Source organism: Ascaphus truei, chromosome 4 (genome assembly GCF_040206685.1).
Source record: "Ascaphus truei isolate aAscTru1 chromosome 4, aAscTru1.hap1, whole genome shotgun sequence".
NCBI classification, from domain to species: domain Eukaryota; kingdom Metazoa; phylum Chordata; class Amphibia; order Anura; family Ascaphidae; genus Ascaphus; species Ascaphus truei.
In genome coordinates, this window is record NC_134486.1 from 259,956,214 (window position 1) to 259,975,060 (window position 18,847).

At 37.1% G+C, this 18,847-nt stretch overlaps 1 protein-coding gene across 12 annotated transcripts in view; it reads left to right on the forward strand.

The window, feature by feature from the left end:
* EYA4 (EYA transcriptional coactivator and phosphatase 4) overlaps positions 1–18,847 on the forward strand; it is a 301,887-nt gene that overhangs the window by 206,929 nt on the left and 76,111 nt on the right. For 7 of the 12 annotated variants that reach the window (XM_075597355.1, XM_075597352.1, XM_075597354.1 and 4 more), the window contains 2 exons: positions 3,963–4,052; positions 15,396–15,462. In XM_075597355.1, coding sequence (XP_075453470.1) covers positions 3,963–4,052; positions 15,396–15,462 — 157 coding nt within the window. Of the gene's footprint in view, positions 1–3,962; positions 4,053–14,776; positions 14,820–15,395; positions 15,463–18,847 lie in introns of those variants that run through there. The other 5 variants (XM_075597361.1, XM_075597359.1, XM_075597360.1 and 2 more) reach the window with 3 other exon arrangements.

The following is an 18,847-nucleotide window of genomic DNA, read 5'->3' on the forward strand; positions in this document are numbered from 1 at the left end:
TTCTGTTCTTTACTTCTTCATGGCAGCGCCTCCAGACATAGGGGGCTTCAGCAGTGCCGAAGGCGGTCCCCGCTATGACAGTCCTTTAGTCCCAATACTTATCTCCACACAGACCGCAGCGGAGCCAGAAGTATAAATGAGGATGATCTTTATTATAGCAGCCACTGCTGGTGTCGTTAGAGTGTATGCTCCAGTTGATAAGGTAGATCCCTGGCTTCTGGATGGTACTGGCCTGCGGGTAATGGTGGGGCCTCTCTGGATTAGCTTATTGTCTCAGCCCATGAGGGGCTGAGCATGTCTCTCCCAGCCGAGAGGAGACGAGGAAAGCTCCTACCCCATGAAGGGATAGTCTGGAACTCTCTCTCACTGTGACTGAAGGTCTCACCCCTAAGGGGCTGAACTTCAATCTGTAATTTAGCTACTTCCTTCCTGAGGCTCAAGGAGGGAGGACCCAGTATCTGCACCACCATTGGCTATTCACAGATTTCTGTGTCACCACCACTCATGTCACTCAGGAAGTTAGCATGAGGATGGGGAAAACCCCATAGGATAGCCTGTCACTGTCTGTATCCTACTAGAAATTACGTGACAGGGAAGGTAGAGAGATACCTGGACCAGCCATGGCTATACTTGGATCACACTGCACACATAAACAAAATATCAATAAGGAATAAGGTAACTCACAGTGAATGAGGAAAGAGAGATAACACAGGAATAAGGAGGGAGGACAAGAGAAACCACAAAGTGGGATGGGGTAGGTAAGATGGGAAAGGAAAAAAGACCAATTTGATCTCCTTGATCTACTTTATCTCCATTCGTCAGTGAGTGCTGGGAATTCCTCCCCTTTTTTCTCCATCACATATATGTGCGCCACAGACAACATCCAAACTCCACCTCTTACCCCAACTCCATCATCATTTGTTTCTCTGTGAAAAAGAAGTTGACGTGCACACTGCACAGCACATTAAAATTGGTTTCATACATTGGCGCACAGAGACGCACAAACTTCCTTTTCTGTACGTCTGTTGTACAGTATGACAAAATTATTTTACATTGGTCTGTAGACCCCATATTTAATATACAGTGAAGCTGCTTTCCTGTGCTGGACAAGAATTTGGTCCCATTTATTTGCATGGAGCTTAACTCTTCCCAAATACAGGGAAGTGACTTCTGAGTACATTAAATAGGGAATAGAGAAAGTACAAATTGCAAACATTTGGGGGATGGGGGAGGGGCGGTGGTTTTGTTATTAAAGTAATGTAAGACATGTATGGCTAACAGCACTAGATCCAGTTTGCTCTGATCATCGGTTTTCCCCACAAAATTGCACCATTACCTTGATTCCCAGATTCTATTGAATTCCTTTACATAACTACCTTTTTTGTTATTACTTTGAAGTATTACGCTATACAGTAAGGCAGTATGCAATTTAACTACTAATTATGAAAATGTCTAGTTCAGCAACATTGAATACTGTAAGTAAAATTATAGCTAAAAAATGCTAATAAGGTTATTTACTACATCTGATCTTTGTATATACACAGCTGTAGCCAATGAATGCACCCGCTATCGAACTCCCGCGGGTAAAAAATAATAGTGGTTTCTCCTGCTGTTACGTTGTGTATTTTCCGCTGCAACATGCCCATCGGGAGTAATAATGTTGGCTATATCTGTAGTTAATTCTTAGTGATTATGGTGATCATTCCCACTTGGTTATAATGGCCCACTTCTCGCTAGTACTGTACTAGGTGGATTAGGACTAAGGGATTCAATTATATTACCTCTATCAAATCAATATCTAAATGCATGAGACTACACTGGCATATAAGTACAGTATGGCCTAAAAAACTCATCCTCTTTTTCTCACGTGCTTCTAACCATTAACTTGGAGAATATGTTGGTTAGACAAAATATTCAGTATTCAAAAGGAATAGAATATTGAGACATTTTCCTTGAGCATTGGCTGACGTATGTTGGTTAACATATTAGTGTGGAAGATCCGCTTTTAATACAGTATGTTTTGTGAAAGAAAACTAGCAGATCTTGTCTTCCTACGTTGTCATTATATTGGAACCCAGATCTAGGCATTTGCTACAGTGTTCTCACGGTGGAATTTTAAGGATTATAATATTCCAGTTGGATAAGGAACTTAAGGATCCCTATTTTCAATATATAGTGCTTACACTGAAAAATAGGATGCAATGCCAAGTTAATTGCATTGCACGGCGCCCCTGACAAATTAGAAATCCTTTATGGCTAAGATTGCATTGCTCTACCCAGTAGCATAATAAAACCTTTCATTTCTAGGAAGTCAAGTCAAATGTGACTTATCATGTCACATGTATTACTACTGTGAAGCGCTATGTACATTTTATGGCGCTATACAAATAAAGACATACATACATACAAATGAACAACAGAAAAAGAGTTACAGTAGGTATCACTGATAGACACACTTAAGATAATACAGTATAGAGGGAAATTACTGTAGCTTAAAATTGAGAAAGACACATTCAGCACACAATAGCAACAGGCACTGCTCATGAGTCAAGCTTACTTAACTTAATTGGGAAAAAAAATAGCACGCAATAAGGAACTTCATGTAAGCCTAATTTAGTTGTAGATGGGCACATTTTTGGCTAATTGAAATGATCACAAAATGGCTTTTTCACATTTCTTAATACTTACTCATTTGTAGGAATTGTAAAAAAGTCACCACTGTTTTATTTTATTTTTTTCCCCAAATATGACATTTTTAATATTCAAAAATATTTTTTGTAAAATTACAAAAAAAAAAAAAAAAAACGATGTAAAAATGGGAAAATTGGAGAATATTAAACAATGGAAAATAAAAATAAATTGAAAATTAGAAATTTCTAATATTCCTAAAAAAGGTCAACAATGTGAAAATATTTTCAAATTTGAAAAAAATGGAAAAATATTTAAAAAAATAGAGAATAATCTGCAACTTTTTTTTAATATTTGAAATATTCCATAATTTCCACATTTTCACGAAAATACAGAAACATTTTTGACACATTTGCCCACCTCTAGATCTTCGGCCTGAAACTCCTCTAAAAAAAGGAATAGGTTATTGTCAACAAAGAAAATGCAATTTCCTTTGAACAATACTGTGATACGTAATAAATGTTCTGCTTTGTGGAAAGAGATTTGCACATGAAAGCTATTAATCTTTGTAATTAAACTACAATGTGACATACAGTATATCCATGTCATAGATATACAACAGTAATAGCAAAGCACAGTAGCAAAAAGTAGGTGATTGTAAAGGCATTCAACGATTATTTAGATATTCAATATTCTTCCATTCTTCCATTCCTGGATTTCAGCATGTTTCTATCAACAATTTAACAATACAAAGTTAAGATAAAAGTCAGCAACTGTTTTCCAGAAAGCTGTGCCATTCCTAAATCAATGATATGAAATACTGTAGGGATGAGAAACAGAACAAGTAATTTATTGAAGCATGTCATGTGATGGCGCACACTGTAGTTTGAGTGGTTTCACAAGCAATCTTACTCTGCTTCCTGCTAGATATCTGTTTTGTTATCTCTTGAAATATGGTAGTTATTACACTATAAAGAAACTCATTCCAAAACCATTACAAATTCATGGGTGTTAATATTTATTATTTTAAAGACGCACCTAAGAAATAAGGGCTGCTAAATTTTTCATGGATGCCTGCACTTCCTGGAAGCGTGTTTATTGTTGCTAATATTAACACCCATTTGTTTAATTGTTGCACAGACTGCCTACTACTCCAAATCATGTTAAAAATAGTTGATATAAGCATGCCTACTTTGTGAGCTAAATCATCTTGGGTTTCTAAACTCTTTCCACTGCATGCACATTCAAACTGGACTTTCTCTAGTGAAAACGGCATGAGGTCTCCACTGTAAATTTAGACGCAAAATCTCATGTCTACTTATTCTTCTATGTAGTGTCTCTTCTTGCAGTCAAAACAGAGCCCATGAACAGCAGTGATACAACAACAACTGGAGATGGATCGCTTGACACTTTTACTGGGTCAGGTAAAGCAATAAGATCACAAATCATACACACTACTGAAGCAGTGCATTTTGTTATCCAGACTAATGCACACACCCATTGATATAACAAATCTGGAAACAGTTTAGTTCAGTTTTGTAAACGCTGTAAAAGTGGAACGGGTCCAAACCTTCATGCCATAAAATGCCTTTCATTTGGTATGTAGTGCAATTCTTCTTAAACAGTTAAGGCATTGCAAGGTTCTTAGAATGTAGCTGTGTGGTATCCACCATTCTTTTATCATCTCAATTTTGTTGAATTAAGATAAGCACATCTTGATTGTATGCTGCAGTATCAGCCTCCTTTCTATTGTTACATTCCTTATATTACATAAGTTATGGTGGGTAAAAAAGTGACAAAACTCCTCCCAGTATAGCATACTTAAAATGAGAATATCATTTGTGAGCACATTCACATGTCTCACACAGGTCCGCAACCCTGCTTTTCACCATTATCTAGTGCTTCTGCTGCAGCAAGGGATTCTGGGAAATGAGGCAAATTGGCACCCAGTGATACCTTTTGCTTCTTATCCATTTTAACATTGACCCCTAAAAGGTGACACTGTGTGCTCATTTGCATGTCATTACCCAGAATCCCTAGCTGCAGTGGAAGCATTGAATGCTAAGAAATAATGGTGAAAAGCAGGGTTGCAGACCTGTCTGAGACATGTGAAAGTGCTTTATTGTTGCACATTCCTTATGAAATTTAAGGAGTAAAATCCCTCTGCAGCTAGCAGCCAAAGCAGTTTCAGTGCCAGTAAGGTAGGATACAGTACAGTTCCATTTGAATATGATCAGAAATTGTAGTTGTTCATATAGTATAGTCTGCTTATTTCCTCCCCACCCCCAAAAAACAATTTTTAATACAATGTGCATTTATGGCATATTCAGTATGCACTGAAATTAGTTTTCAGCACCAGCCAGTATAATTTGTGTACAGTTTGTTGAGCTTCATTGGTGATTGTTTGTATGGTTCAGTCCACTAACCTAAACCAAACAAAGAATTGAAATTCTGAAGTTCGAATTTATTGTACTTTAGAGAAATGTAGATGCAAAGTTAGTTTGTACGGAGTTTTAAACATGATTCCATTGTGTTTTTCTGAAAGGTGCTATATTACTTAGGCCTTTTCAATTCACTAACATATTGCACAATATGTTTCTGTGCTGTTTGTAGTCAGACCTGTATATTTAAAGTTAACACACACACACACACACACACACACACACACACACACACACACACACACACACACACACACACACACACACACACACACACACACAGTTGAAAAAGATTTCACAGGCATTCCAATATAGTATCCTGAATGGGCTGGTGCATATCCCATAAAGGTAACAAAAACATACATTACCAGAAAGTGGCAAAAAGGAGACAGCACTCAGGCAGGTAAATTCAGTAAGTGTATTAAAACACAAAGCACAGAAGTCCAACGTTTCGATCCCACAGGGGGATCTTCCTCAGGGGGGTGCACCCCTGAGGAAGATCCCGCTGTGGGATCGAAACGTTGGACTTCTGTGCTTTGTGTTTTAATATACTTACTGAATTTACCTAGAAACATACAAGCAATGGGGGAGCGTGGGATTAGCAAAACATTTAAGAATTAAAAACAATAAAATACAATAAAATTATTGTGGTTACAACAATATTGCTGGGGGTTGGTGAATACACTTACACGGCCATGTGCAAGTAAACACGATGGTGTGGTTTCTTTAAGCAATTCCAGTCACTCCCAACAACAGGTAATAGTGGTATAGAGGGTTTAGAGATAAATATATAAATATATCTGTACTCACACGGCCGTGTGTGAGTCTTTGCAGGAAATTGGTAACTTTGGGGTTAAATTAACCCATCTGCATCTCCCCCCAGTGTGGACTTTTCTTTGTTTGCAACCAACGTGAGATTCTAACTTCAGTCTTGGGCATCAGATGGGGACTCTCCCCAGTGGTGATAGTAGGGGGGGGAGTGGGTGGAGAAAGTGAGGCACGTTGTCAGTGGGGTTTAAAACACATTTATTAGTTTTAAAAGAAATTGGTACAACAAGGCTCACATACATACATAATGGTTGGACCCCTGGCCTCCTCGTGCAGTCCAGGATACAGTTTCAGCAGCCGTTTTCGCCAATCACGCGTCCGTGATGCAGGAGGAAAAAAACTTTTTTCTCCTTGCTGGCAATGGCTGCCTGGTTGATCTGGCTACGGGAGCCACGTTGGGCCAAATTCAGCAGGAACTATAGAGCTACGCGTTTCGCCGAGTCATCGGCTTCCTCAGGCTCATATTCTGACGTAGAGGGGGTCTCTGAGTTTTATAGACCTCCTGTGTAATCAAAGTCTAATTGGGGCGGGCTGTGTTTAATAAAGCCCTAATTACATATTTCATGTTCTGTCATAGCACTGTCTTGCTTTTTAGAATTGGTTTAAGTTAAAACGTTCTTGTATACATAAATTAATATCCCTGACCATCAGGGGTTAATAGATGGCTACAGTAAAATACATACTTGTTAATTATTTAATTGAGATAATTTTATCAGAGTATTGCCAAATCTATTTTTAAACTTCATACACATTTAAACAATTTTATACAAATCCTACTAAAATTAAAATTCACAGGTATTTTGGTTTTAAGACCTCCAATGGGGTCCATCTAGTTGTTTGTCAGAATTGGTTATCTGGTGATAATGGTTCAAAGTGTACTTGCTCCCTGAACCTCAACATTTAGATAAAAAATTATTACCATGTAAATTTATAAACACATATAAATTAGTTAAAACATTTTGGCTATCAAAATGCCCAAATCCTTTAATATAAAAAGTAAATTACCCATCCCCGTCAGGGTTATGCATTAGTTAAAAACAATTATAAATGGATCATACGCAATATGTTCCATTTTTAAAAATTAATCACTTTTATAATCGCACAAAATATTATTATCATTCTAAATCTAAAAAATATGAACTAAAAAACTAAAAACAAGACTGACAACTAAAAACTAAAAGGGGGGACAGACGATGGACAATGAAAATCTAGGGAGCTGTAACATAATGGAACTGTAAATGAATGGAACTGTAAACGAACTGTAAAAGAAGAAGGGGAGAGGGGAAATACAATCAAACCCACATCTAATCCAATTTTCTTATGGTTCTAGATAGGGGTAAAAGGTTCCTCCCTCATAACTCTATATAGTTTCATGGATGCCTCAGTAGCCCAATAAAATTTAATTCAATTTATTCAATTGAAAGCGGCGATATCGAGGTCGACGTTGAGGCCTGAGGGGGACATGGATTTCAAACGGTATATCCAAAACGTCTCCCTCTGCCGTAAACGTCTCAATCTATCACCCCCCCTCCAATTCTCAGGGACCACTTCTAATCCCCTATAAAGTAGTCCTGAGGGGTCCCCCCCATGTTTCTGGATAAAATGAAGGGGCACACTATGGGTGGTCATTCCCCTTCTTATATTATCCACGTGTTCCAGTATGCGGGTCCTAAGACTTCTTATGGTCCGGCCCACATACTGGAGTCCACATGGGCATTGGAGCATATATACCACGTATTTGGTTTTGCATGTGATGAATTGTTTGGTCTTGAACCCCTCGTTTGTAACATTTGAGCTGAATTCTATTTTATCAGTCATCGCATGCTTGCAGGCCTTGCATTCAAAACATTTTAAAAAAAAACATCGGTTTAGGTAACCAATTATTGTCTTTAATCTCAGTTTCCTTCCTGTATACGCTGGGCACTAGTTTGTTTTTAATGTTCTCCGCCCTTCTAAAGATGACACGGGGTGTTTCTGACAGATAGTCTTTTAATAGTGTATCTTTGCACAGCACGTGCCAATGTTTCATTAAAATCTTTTTAATATTATGGGCCTCGTTGTTATATCTTGTTATAAATGGAAAGATGTTATTGGTGGTATCTCTTTTTTGCTTGGGTACCATCAGTTCTTCTTTATTTAGATTCAGAGCTCTCATATGTGCTTCTGCAATTAAATCCTGTTTATACTGCCTTTCTTCGAATCTGGTTTCCAGAACTCCTGCTTGTTCTCTATATATCTCAACTTCTGAGCAGTTCCGTCTGATTCGTCTGAATTGTCCAAACGGAATATTCTTTAGCCATTTTTGATGATGGCAACTGCTGTTTAGTAAGAAGTTATTAGCATCAACTTCCTTGAAATAGGTCTTGGTTTTGAGAATATTTCTCTCAATGTAGATGGTTAGGTCAAGGAAGTTGATGCTCTCTGTACTCATCTCTGATGTGAAACTCAGATTAACCTCATTGTCATTGATATAGGTCAAGAAGAGTTTAAGATTTTCCTCGCTCCCCTGCCAAATGATGAGCACATCATCGATGTATCTCCTCCAGAGGACCAGGTTTGCTCCGTATGGGTTTTCCGACCAGATGTTGGTCTCTTCCCAATGTGCCATGAAGGTGTTGGCATAGCTTGGAGCAAACCTGGTCCCCATAGCGGTCCCGCATTTTTGCAAGAACATGGACCCATCAAACCAAAATAGGTTATGAGACAGAATAAACCTTATTCCGTCTAGTAGAAAACATTTTTGTTCCTGTGGGACTGATGGGTCTTTCTCTAGCGCAAATGCCACCGCTGCACACCCATCCTCATGTCGTATTGATGTGTATAAAGACGTCACATCACAGGTCACTAATATGTAGTCTTCTTGCCACTTAATTTTTGATAATATGTTTAGGACTTCCAAAGTGTCCTTTAGATAGGCTTTTGCGCTAGCCGCATACTTCTGTAAGTATATATCAACATACTCAGAGAAGTTCTGAGTCAGAGACCCGATACCCGATATAATGGGTCTACCTTGTGGTCTTTGGCGGTTTTTATGGATCTTGGGTAAAAAGTAGAACACTGGTTTTACTGGTTCAGATTTGAAAAGATAGTTGTACTCCTTTTCACCCAAGATCCCTACGTCCCTTGCTTCACTCAAAATCCGTTTTAGTTCCTCCTGGTATACCTTTGAAGGATCTTGTGTCAACCTCTCATAGGTTGTCTCATCACCTAAAATACGGAGACACTCAAAGAGGTAATAACTGGTGTCCATAATAACGACACCACCTCCTTTGTCTGCTGATTTGATTGTAATGCTAGTGTCTTCGCTGAGTGTTTTTAGGGCTTGCTTTTCCTCCTTTGTTAAATTTTCTCGATGCTTACCCTTTTTGGATGCAAGTTTTTCAAAATCGTCCATGACAAGTTTGTTAAATACCTCCAGATATTGTCCTTTGCAATGGGCTGGATAGAAGTTTGATTTATTTTTAAGGTTAGAGTGTTATTTTTAAGGTTAGAGTGACCTCGATATCGCCGCTTTCAATTGAATAAATTGAATTAAATTTTATTGGGCTACTGAGGCATCCATGAAACTATATAGAGTTATGAGGGAGGAACCTTTTACCCCTATCTAGAACCATAAGAAAATTGGATTAGATGTGGGTTTGATTGTATTTCCCCTCTCCCCTTCTTCTTTTACAGTTCGTTTACAGTTCCATTCATTTACAGTTCCATTATGTTACAGCTCCCTAGATTTTCATTGTCCATCGTCTGTCCCCCCTTTTAGTTTTTAGTTGTCAGTCTTGTTTTTAGTTTTTTAGTTCATATTTTTTAGATTTAGAATGATAATAATATTTTGTGCGATTATAAAAGTGATTAATTTTTAAAAATGGAACATATTGCGTATGATCCATTTATAATTGTTTTTAACTAATGCATAACCCTGACGGGGATGGGTAATTTACTTTTTATATTAAAGGATTTGGGCATTTTGATAGCCAAAATGTTTTAACTAATTTATATGTGTTTATAAATTTACATGGTAATAATTTTTTATCTAAATGTTGAGGTTCAGGGAGCAAGTACACTTTGAACCATTATCACCAGATAACCAATTCTGACAAACAACTAGATGGACCCCATTGGAGGTCTTAAAACCAAAATACCTGTGAATTTTAATTTTAGTAGGATTTGTATAAAATTGTTTAAATGTGTATGAAGTTTAAAAATAGATTTGGCAATACTCTGATAAAATTATCTCAATTAAATAATTAACAAGTATGTATTTTACTGTAGCCATCTATTAACCCCTGATGGTCAGGGATATTAATTTATGTATACAAGAACGTTTTAACTTAAACCAATTCTAAAAAGCAAGACAGTGCTATGACAGAACATGAAATATGTAATTAGGGCTTTATTAAACACAGCCCGCCCCAATTAGACTTTGATTACACAGGAGGTCTATAAAACTCAGAGACCCCCTCTACGTCAGAATATGAGCCTGAGGAAGCCGATGACTCGGCGAAACGCGTAGCTCTATAGTTCCTGCTGAATTTGGCCCAACGTGGCTCCCGTAGCCAGATCAACCAGGCAGCCATTGCCAGCAAGGAGAAAAAAGTTTTTTTCCTCCTGCATCACGGACGCGTGATTGGCGAAAACGGCTGCTGAAACTGTATCCTGGACTGCACGAGGAGGCCAGGGGTCCAACCATTATGTATGTATGTGAGCCTTGTTGTACCAATTTCTTTTAAAACTAATAAATGTGTTTTAAACCCCACTGACAACGTGCCTCACTTTCTCCACCCACTCCCCCCCCTACTATCACCACTGGGGAGAGTCCCCATCTGATGCCCAAGACTGAAGTTAGAATCTCACGTTGGTTGCAAACAAAGAAAAGTCCACACTGGGGGGAGATGCAGATGGGTTAATTTAACCCCAAAGTTACCAATTTCCTGCAAAGACTCACACACGGCCGTGTGAGTACAGATATATTTATATATTTATCTCTAAACCCTCTATACCACTATTACCTGTTGTTGGGAGTGACTGGAATTGCTTAAAGAAACCACACCATCGTGTTTACTTGCACATGGCCGTGTAAGTGTATTCACCAACCCCCAGCAATATTGTTGTAACCACAATAATTTTATTGTATTTTATTGTTTTTAATTCTTAAATGTTTTGCTAATCCCACGCTCCCCCATTGCTTGTATGGTTCTATATTTTTGAAAGGGTTCCGGATTAACCCTTCCCTGGGGTTGCAGCAGAGGGGAATTCCATGCTGGCTCAAAGCATCTGTCATAGAGCCGTGGTTTAACTTACTGCCACATTGTAAGCACACCTCATATATTAAGCTTAAGGTAAGCGCCAGGTTTTTTCCTATTTGTCTTACTGAATTTACCTGCCTGAGTGCTGTCTCCCTTTTGCCACTTTCTGGTAATATATGTTTATATATATATATATATATATTCAATTATATATATTCAATTATAAAACCACCAATGCAGAATAAAATGTGTTATAGCTGACTGCTTTCACGTTTGCAATTTTGGTCAATACATGGGACTACACGTTTAAAGTTTATATGTTGTGTCATATTATATACAGTACCTGAAAAATCCATATTAACTAAATTAGTGGATTAGAACACTATACTATCATTATTTACTAAAATATACATAAGGTATTTCTTTCACTACAATGATAAAGAAATAAAATGTAACTTGTATTTCAACCAACAATGAAACAGCAAATACTTGTTGTCGTCATAGCAGAAGGAGAATAAATAGGGGAGTTACTGGCATATACCGTTGTTATGAATGTCATATTTTTTGAACATATAATAATGCTTATAATGTTGTTGAGTCAATATGTTCAAACAGTTTGTGGTTACATATTTAAAGAGTTGGGCGAGGGAAAGTGTAGCAAAGATGCAGGAACATGCACAGGTGATTTATTTTACCTGGGGAAAAAAGTGATCCTTATTCATTTTCTCTCGGTTTTGTAGGGATGCCTTCCTCAGAGCTGATCTGAGAACCTCCAAAAATACTGGCCCTTGATGAGATCTGAGTTGAACTTCTCATCTGAACATGAGCCATGTTTAATGGTTATTGCCAGTGGAGGATAACAGTTATACTTTCGATATGGTGAAAATTAATCATAGGAAACTGAGGGCTGCTCAAGGCTTCATTTATATTGTGGGATTAAACTTTGAGGCTCCCTGAACTCTTTGGGGTCAATAGATCACTTGGGCAGCTTTTAGCTTGAATGCCAAGGGCAGACCAATGTAATCATGGAGTTGAAATTGGAAGGTAGGAGGACAATTGTGCCACAGAACATGAGATTGGTTTACATTCTAACCTACTTGGGATTATGGAGGACAATTAGACAATATGGTCACCTCTATGCTGGATCATTAAACTACATAGGAATCCTGCAAGAGTGTTTAGATGGACACGATGGAAGGTCAGGTTATAGGTGGTTGAAGTTGCCCCTTTTTAATATTAACTCAGCTTTTTGCTACACAAACATAAAATAATCTGACAATTCCAGGTATCTAAAGTATTTTGGATAACTCTGTTAGTTTGAAAACTTCAATCCTACCAGTAAATGTTGGGGTGTAAAAAAATTGTTAACATAAGCACAATTCACATGCAATAATAGTCACAGGCAGCCTATGAGTGGGTGCCCGGCATTAAGGTTCCTTTCAGAAGCAGTAGGTTGAAAACACTTCATGTTGAGAGAATCTGAGCCATAAAAGTTAACTTCTAATAAAATAATATAGGCCAATAGTTACTAGTGGTGCTATATCACACAACATCATCTTACAATTCCAGCTCGCTTGAATGGGCCATAAGTTGTTTTCCAGCACCAGCAGGTGTCTTAATAGCACTGATTTGTATATACTGTGTGGTCCATAATGTCTTCTAAATCAATCCATGGAAACTATAATAACCTTAAATTGCATGTAACTTTGCACACATTTTATTGACAAATGTGTTTATTTAGAGTTACAATATTTATAGAGTATTTTTCTAAATTCATATTTCTTGCATTTTTAACCAAGCAAATTAATGTTTTATTTTAATTTACATGCAGACTTAAAAATGAGTGTGTATGCTATGAACAGTAATATACTGTAATACTAATTAAAAGTAAAATGTTTGCAGACAATTGAATGTTTACGCCTGAGCCGTTTTCCTAAGTACATTGTGATTGCCTCTTCATCTATCTATCTATCTATCTATCTATCTATCTATCTATCTATCTATCTATCTATCTATCTATCTATCTATCTATCTATCTATCTCTTTAATAAAGCTATTACCTGAACTGGATCATTACAAAACTCCAGGTTTTTGGACAGATCGCCCCCATTCATCCTTTAAAAGGAGTAAAGTGATTGTGATTAGCCCTGCGAAAAAAAGTGCCTTTTAAAACCACATATGGGCTAAATTCAGAATAGATGTTTTGACTGTATTCTTTTTCAAAAGTGTAGTGAATATGGCCCCTGGATCAATTCAACTCTGAGTGACATTGTTTCTAAAGATATACTGTAGTCATCACGTGAGCTGTAATATAGAATGTTGCAAAGTTTAAGCAGAACATATTAATGCGACTGCAACAAGAGAATGGATTTGAAAAGGGTAAGATAACCTTTGAGACACGTTTGTGAATCTAATGCCATGACTACATCACAGTATTTATTAGTTTGTTGTTGAACCCATGGAGGTCAAAAAGTTTTCACCAAAAACAAGCAATTCTGCCTTAGATGGGGATATAGAAGGGACACAAATACAGTCTGTCACAATGCAGAGCATAAATATCCAATGTAGACAAGTGAGGGATGGGAAGAAGGGAGGGAGGTGCCTACATTGTAGGTGTCTACATTGGATATTTATGCTCTGCATTATGGCAGACTGTATTTGTGTCCCTTCTATTATTTTCTATGTGCGCTCACCATCTCCACACTTGCATCTATCTTTGAGGATCAAGGGATTAGCCTCTTCAAGTTGAGCAGCCGATTCTACCAAGGGCTAGTAATATAATATCTTTTTTGTACTATTCTAAGTGTTTTTTTATCTCCTTTCCCTTGGTTTATGTGCCTCAAAATGTTTGGGGTCCAGACATTGTCTATCATATTCCTAGGGAGCGCCATAGTTATTCTCTTTCTTAGATGGGGATAGAACAGTTTTCCACTTCCTTGAGCATTATTCCAAACATTTTCGGCAGTTCCGGAGAGTAAGAATGCAGACTGGTATACAGTAGATGTACAGCACATAACGTGCATGCCCGAGCAGTACCCTGGAGCAATGCATGAACACCAATTGGCTGGCATATTTGGGACCAACATGAGCAACATCTGAAAGATATTGGTACTGTAAATGGTTGTGCAAGGTCAATGTTACTGATAGGCAGCTTTCTAAAAGGGAGCAAGTCTGCCATATTCGAAGAAGACAAAAGCCTTCCCCTTAGATAACAGCATTTCTTTCTGCCCTGAGATCCTCGGGATCTCCCCATCATAGTGGATCCTCTTATGCATTTCACATTACTGAAAGCTTTTATCTGATAGCTACTTAAAGAGATCTATTCCCGGTTCATTTGCATTGTTGTTAATGACTAGGAATAATTCTGCTTTGAAATCCAGCTGTATTTAATTGGATTCATGTACATCTACTGCAGTATTGTTTTATTTTATTTTAACGGTAATCTTTTTGAAAAGTGAATCAACAGCAGATGGCCTGGCAAAATACACTGTACTTTTTCTCTATGGATTTGATACGAAGGGATAGGTTCATCATTATGCAGAATGTATATTTGGCATGCATCTGTCTTGCTCGAGACAGATGGCTAAAGGAAAGAAAAAGCTTCTGAACTAACTTTGGAGTCAGTCCACACAGGGTAGAGATTTAGGATGCCAGGCCGATAAGATGTCGACCAACAGCAGTAAGCTTAAGAAGCTGATGCCGCTGGATATTACTTCCAATCTTGCATGCTACAAAGTTGTTATTTAAACGAGCAATCAAACGTAAAAAAAAAGGGGGGGGATCCTTGTGTTTTATTTTGTATATCACATTGTTAATTACCTGTGTTTTTGGATTTCAAGGTTAGTTTTCCTGGATATAGACAAAACATGCTGCATGTTTAAGGAGACTGCTTTAAATCGCTTGTAAAATGATTATAAATAAGGAAGCAGCCTTTCTTTTCTTTTTTTATTGTGAGCAAAACTAAACAGCATGGCGGTTTCAACAATATGCATGTGGTGAGACATTACCTATCCAGGGAGCATTTATTTTTAGTTCCTGGGATTTGAAGCATTCGCCTGCATTAAAGGCCTTTGAGTTTTTCCTGTTGCCAAGATGTAGATTTAGTTCCATACGAAAGACTTCCACACTTTGTAGTCCTATTTTACACTAAAATAACTCATTTTGTCAGCATTTATGATCTATGCTAAAGCTGTTAGACCGTGAATGCAAGATATTTATGGTACTAAGTTTTGTAAGCGTGTTTTATGTTTTACAGTAATAACAAGCAGTGGCTACAGTCCAAGATCAGCACACCAGTACTCGCCTCAACTATATCCCTCTAAGTAAGTGACAAGTTATTTAACTTACATAGAAATACCGTATTTAGAACCCTTGGGCTGCATTTAAGCATATAAGCAATTAATATGTACATTATTTCATTCTTTGGAACAAAGGATTTTAAAAAATGGTGCTATTTCATGCAGAAACATTTTTTAATCTGTTGTTTATGTATATCAAGACCTTTTAGTTAATCTTTGTACAATAACATTGTATGAAAAAAACATGCTTATTTAAAACCTAAAAACGATATATGCAGTGTTGGAAGTAGGGCACGATAGAATCACTGTTACACTAACCAACAGCTGCAAACAATTTCATGGTATATCATGGAACTGTATCATCTTATTACATAAATTATACATTCTACTTGAATATTGTCCAACTTACTAGAATAAGGATCCAGTCGAAAACTGGTTTCTTTTCAGGTTATTGATAACTTTTATCAGATCAACATAATGTTTGTACTTAGCTGGGTATTCATTGATGTATGAGATTTCATTCTCTATATAACATAGAGTTAGTAAGTTAAATCTATCTACAGAAGTGGACCTATTGCATATAATCCCATGAAAGTCATCATGTAATAAGTTATGTGTAATATTTATGCCATACAAAAAACATTAACAGCTTACAGAGGATTTGTGTTGGCTGGTTGTCATTGTTTTACCTCACATCAATGTTTTAATTAAGAAATAAAGGTATTAATTGCAAACTCCCACTAGTTCTTCTCATGTAACAGAACATGTTTAGAGCTACCATCCTTTTTCGAGCCATGGCCAAAAATTAGTAAATTTAACATTAGTGGTGTTCAAAATTGTGGTTGCTTCATTTTTCCACTCAAGTGATCAAAGGAACAAATACACAATTTTTACTGTTTTGGTACAGTAGCTCCATTTGTATAGACATTGACTTGAAAAGAAAAAGTTTGTTTTATATAAAATTGGGTTCCGTTTTGGCTCACTTACAAGTAAATTGAATAAAGCTTCTGTATAATAGATTATGCTCTACAACTAAAAGAGAAAATACTCACATTTAAAAACAACTGATATGAAAAAATATATATACAATGACCTTTGGTAGATAACATTTATACACAGGTGTGGTAAACCAAGACCACCTGTAAGAGATAAGATGCTCTACATTAAGATATAAGTGTTCCATGTAACTGAAAATCATTCACTAAAGTGAACTTGCATGCTCCATTAAATTAATAAAGTGTACATACTGTAAATATGTGCTAGTCCAGACATGTATTGGCAAATTAATCAGTATGTAGCATACTATTGTACATGAATTTTGTTCTACTTACTCAAATCCAGGTCTCTCCCATTAATAGGCAGTCGGGCACATTCGTATTGAGTATTTGAATCTTGACGCCTGTGCATACCTTAGATGTATTTTGGCAGTTTAGCCACAGAAGGCATACATGTATTAAAGCACCACTGTATTTTTAGAAAATGTGCAAAAATATTTAGACACATTCTGAAAATAGAAATGTTTATTGTTGTACAGTAGTCATTAAAAATGATTGATTGTGGTTAAGGGTATATTTATCTTAATGTGACCTAATATATATATATATATATATATATATATATATATATATATATATATATATATATATATATATATATATATATATACAGAGAGAGAGAGAGAGAGAGAGAGAGAGAGAGAGAGAGAGAAAAGGGGAGAAAAAAATTAGCTCTCAATTGCCAAGTGCACGTTGGAGCCAACTCGGGGCCTCTTCATCAAGGGTGTGCCCCTTCATCAGGGAGGTGCCCCTTCATCAAGGGCGTGCCCCTTCATCAGGGAGGTGCCCCTTCATCAAGGGCGTGCCCCTTCATCAGGGAGGTGCCCCTACATCAGGGAGGTGCTCTGTCATCAGGGAGGTGCCCCTTCATCAAGGGGGTGCCACTTCATCAGCGAGGTGCCGTTTCATCAGGGAGGTTTCCTGCAGTGCGGTCCGGTGGCCGAGCATGATCGAGGCACAGGGAACAGTATTTATAGTGGCAACAAGAGACAAAAGAACTCCAATGCTACATCCAAATTGACAAATCATTTAGTACATTAATGTGAATTTTATCTATATTCTTTCTTCATAAATATATAAAGTAGCACACACACATTTTTTAAAAAAAATTAAAGGCTATTATTCCTCTAATGTTTAATTTGAGTAGGAATGTTTATGCGTGACATGTCCAAGTTATATTGTCCTAAACTATGCTTGTTGTCATAAAACGATTACAGCATATTTAAAGCTTATCACTCTGTAATCATAGGGTGTTGTAGCATTAAATGTTTAGCTCAATGTATTGTGATATAGACAGAATAAAAAAGAACAAAAGATTTCCAGCAGCTTTATTTCTTTACACTGAAAATGGAGATCTTCATAATCCTCCATCGATTGTACTGCATATAGTCATTATTGGATTATATTACGACTCAGTAGTCAAGCTGGTCTTTGCAGTAATTGTGCAGTTGTAAATATTCCCACACCTTGTTTTTTCAAGGTAAATTTAAATGGAATGTAAAGACCTTTATTCTCTCTGCATTGCTGTAAATAATTATCTTGGATACCAAAGCAAGTCTATTATCATTGCCATGCGGCATATACAGATGTAGCAGACGTTACCGAACCCATTAACGCTATGCTTTGCGGTAACCTTGGTTATTTAACAGTAGCTCTATTGAAAACAATGGTTAAGGAGATAACACATGCATTATTTAGCACCTTATTTTGTGCATTCTTTCATGGTAACGTGGGCAATGACTTATGGCAAAAAAAAAGCTTAGAAGAAGGGAAGCTCTTAGTTCATTATACTTGGGGCCTTGAGTTACTTTTCTGCCCTGGGCCCCATTCGAGATAGCTTCACGCCGGAAAAACATGTCATTGAGTTTTATGGGATTGGTTTTCTTGATGAATCTGGAATACTGTATCTCCAAGCAGTGATAATGGTAAAGGAATAATAAAAGGAGATGGAAATAAAGCTCTGACATAGCGCAAAATGCACAGATAACTTTTTCTACTTCACTTGTTGATCCCATCCCCCTTATCACGACTAACCAGCTGCGCACAGCCATCTTTTCTTTTTACTTCTACTATGCTCCTTGTCCCCTGTTTGTATGGTAAATGAAATGTTAGTTTTAAAAAAGTTTATTTTTATATTATTTGATCTTTTGCTAGTTTTCTTGATTTTTCTGGAGCAGTATGTTGGCTGGTTGTTTAAAGATACGGAAGTTTCTGATTTGTCAAATTCCGGCAGCTCCTTTTCTGTTCTGCCTTTGACACAGGACTAGCGTAAAGCTATTCACTTAAATAAAAGTGGTTCTTTTTTTTTTTTACTCCTGTTTGGTCCTAGTTTTGCAGCCGGGTGACTTTGGTAA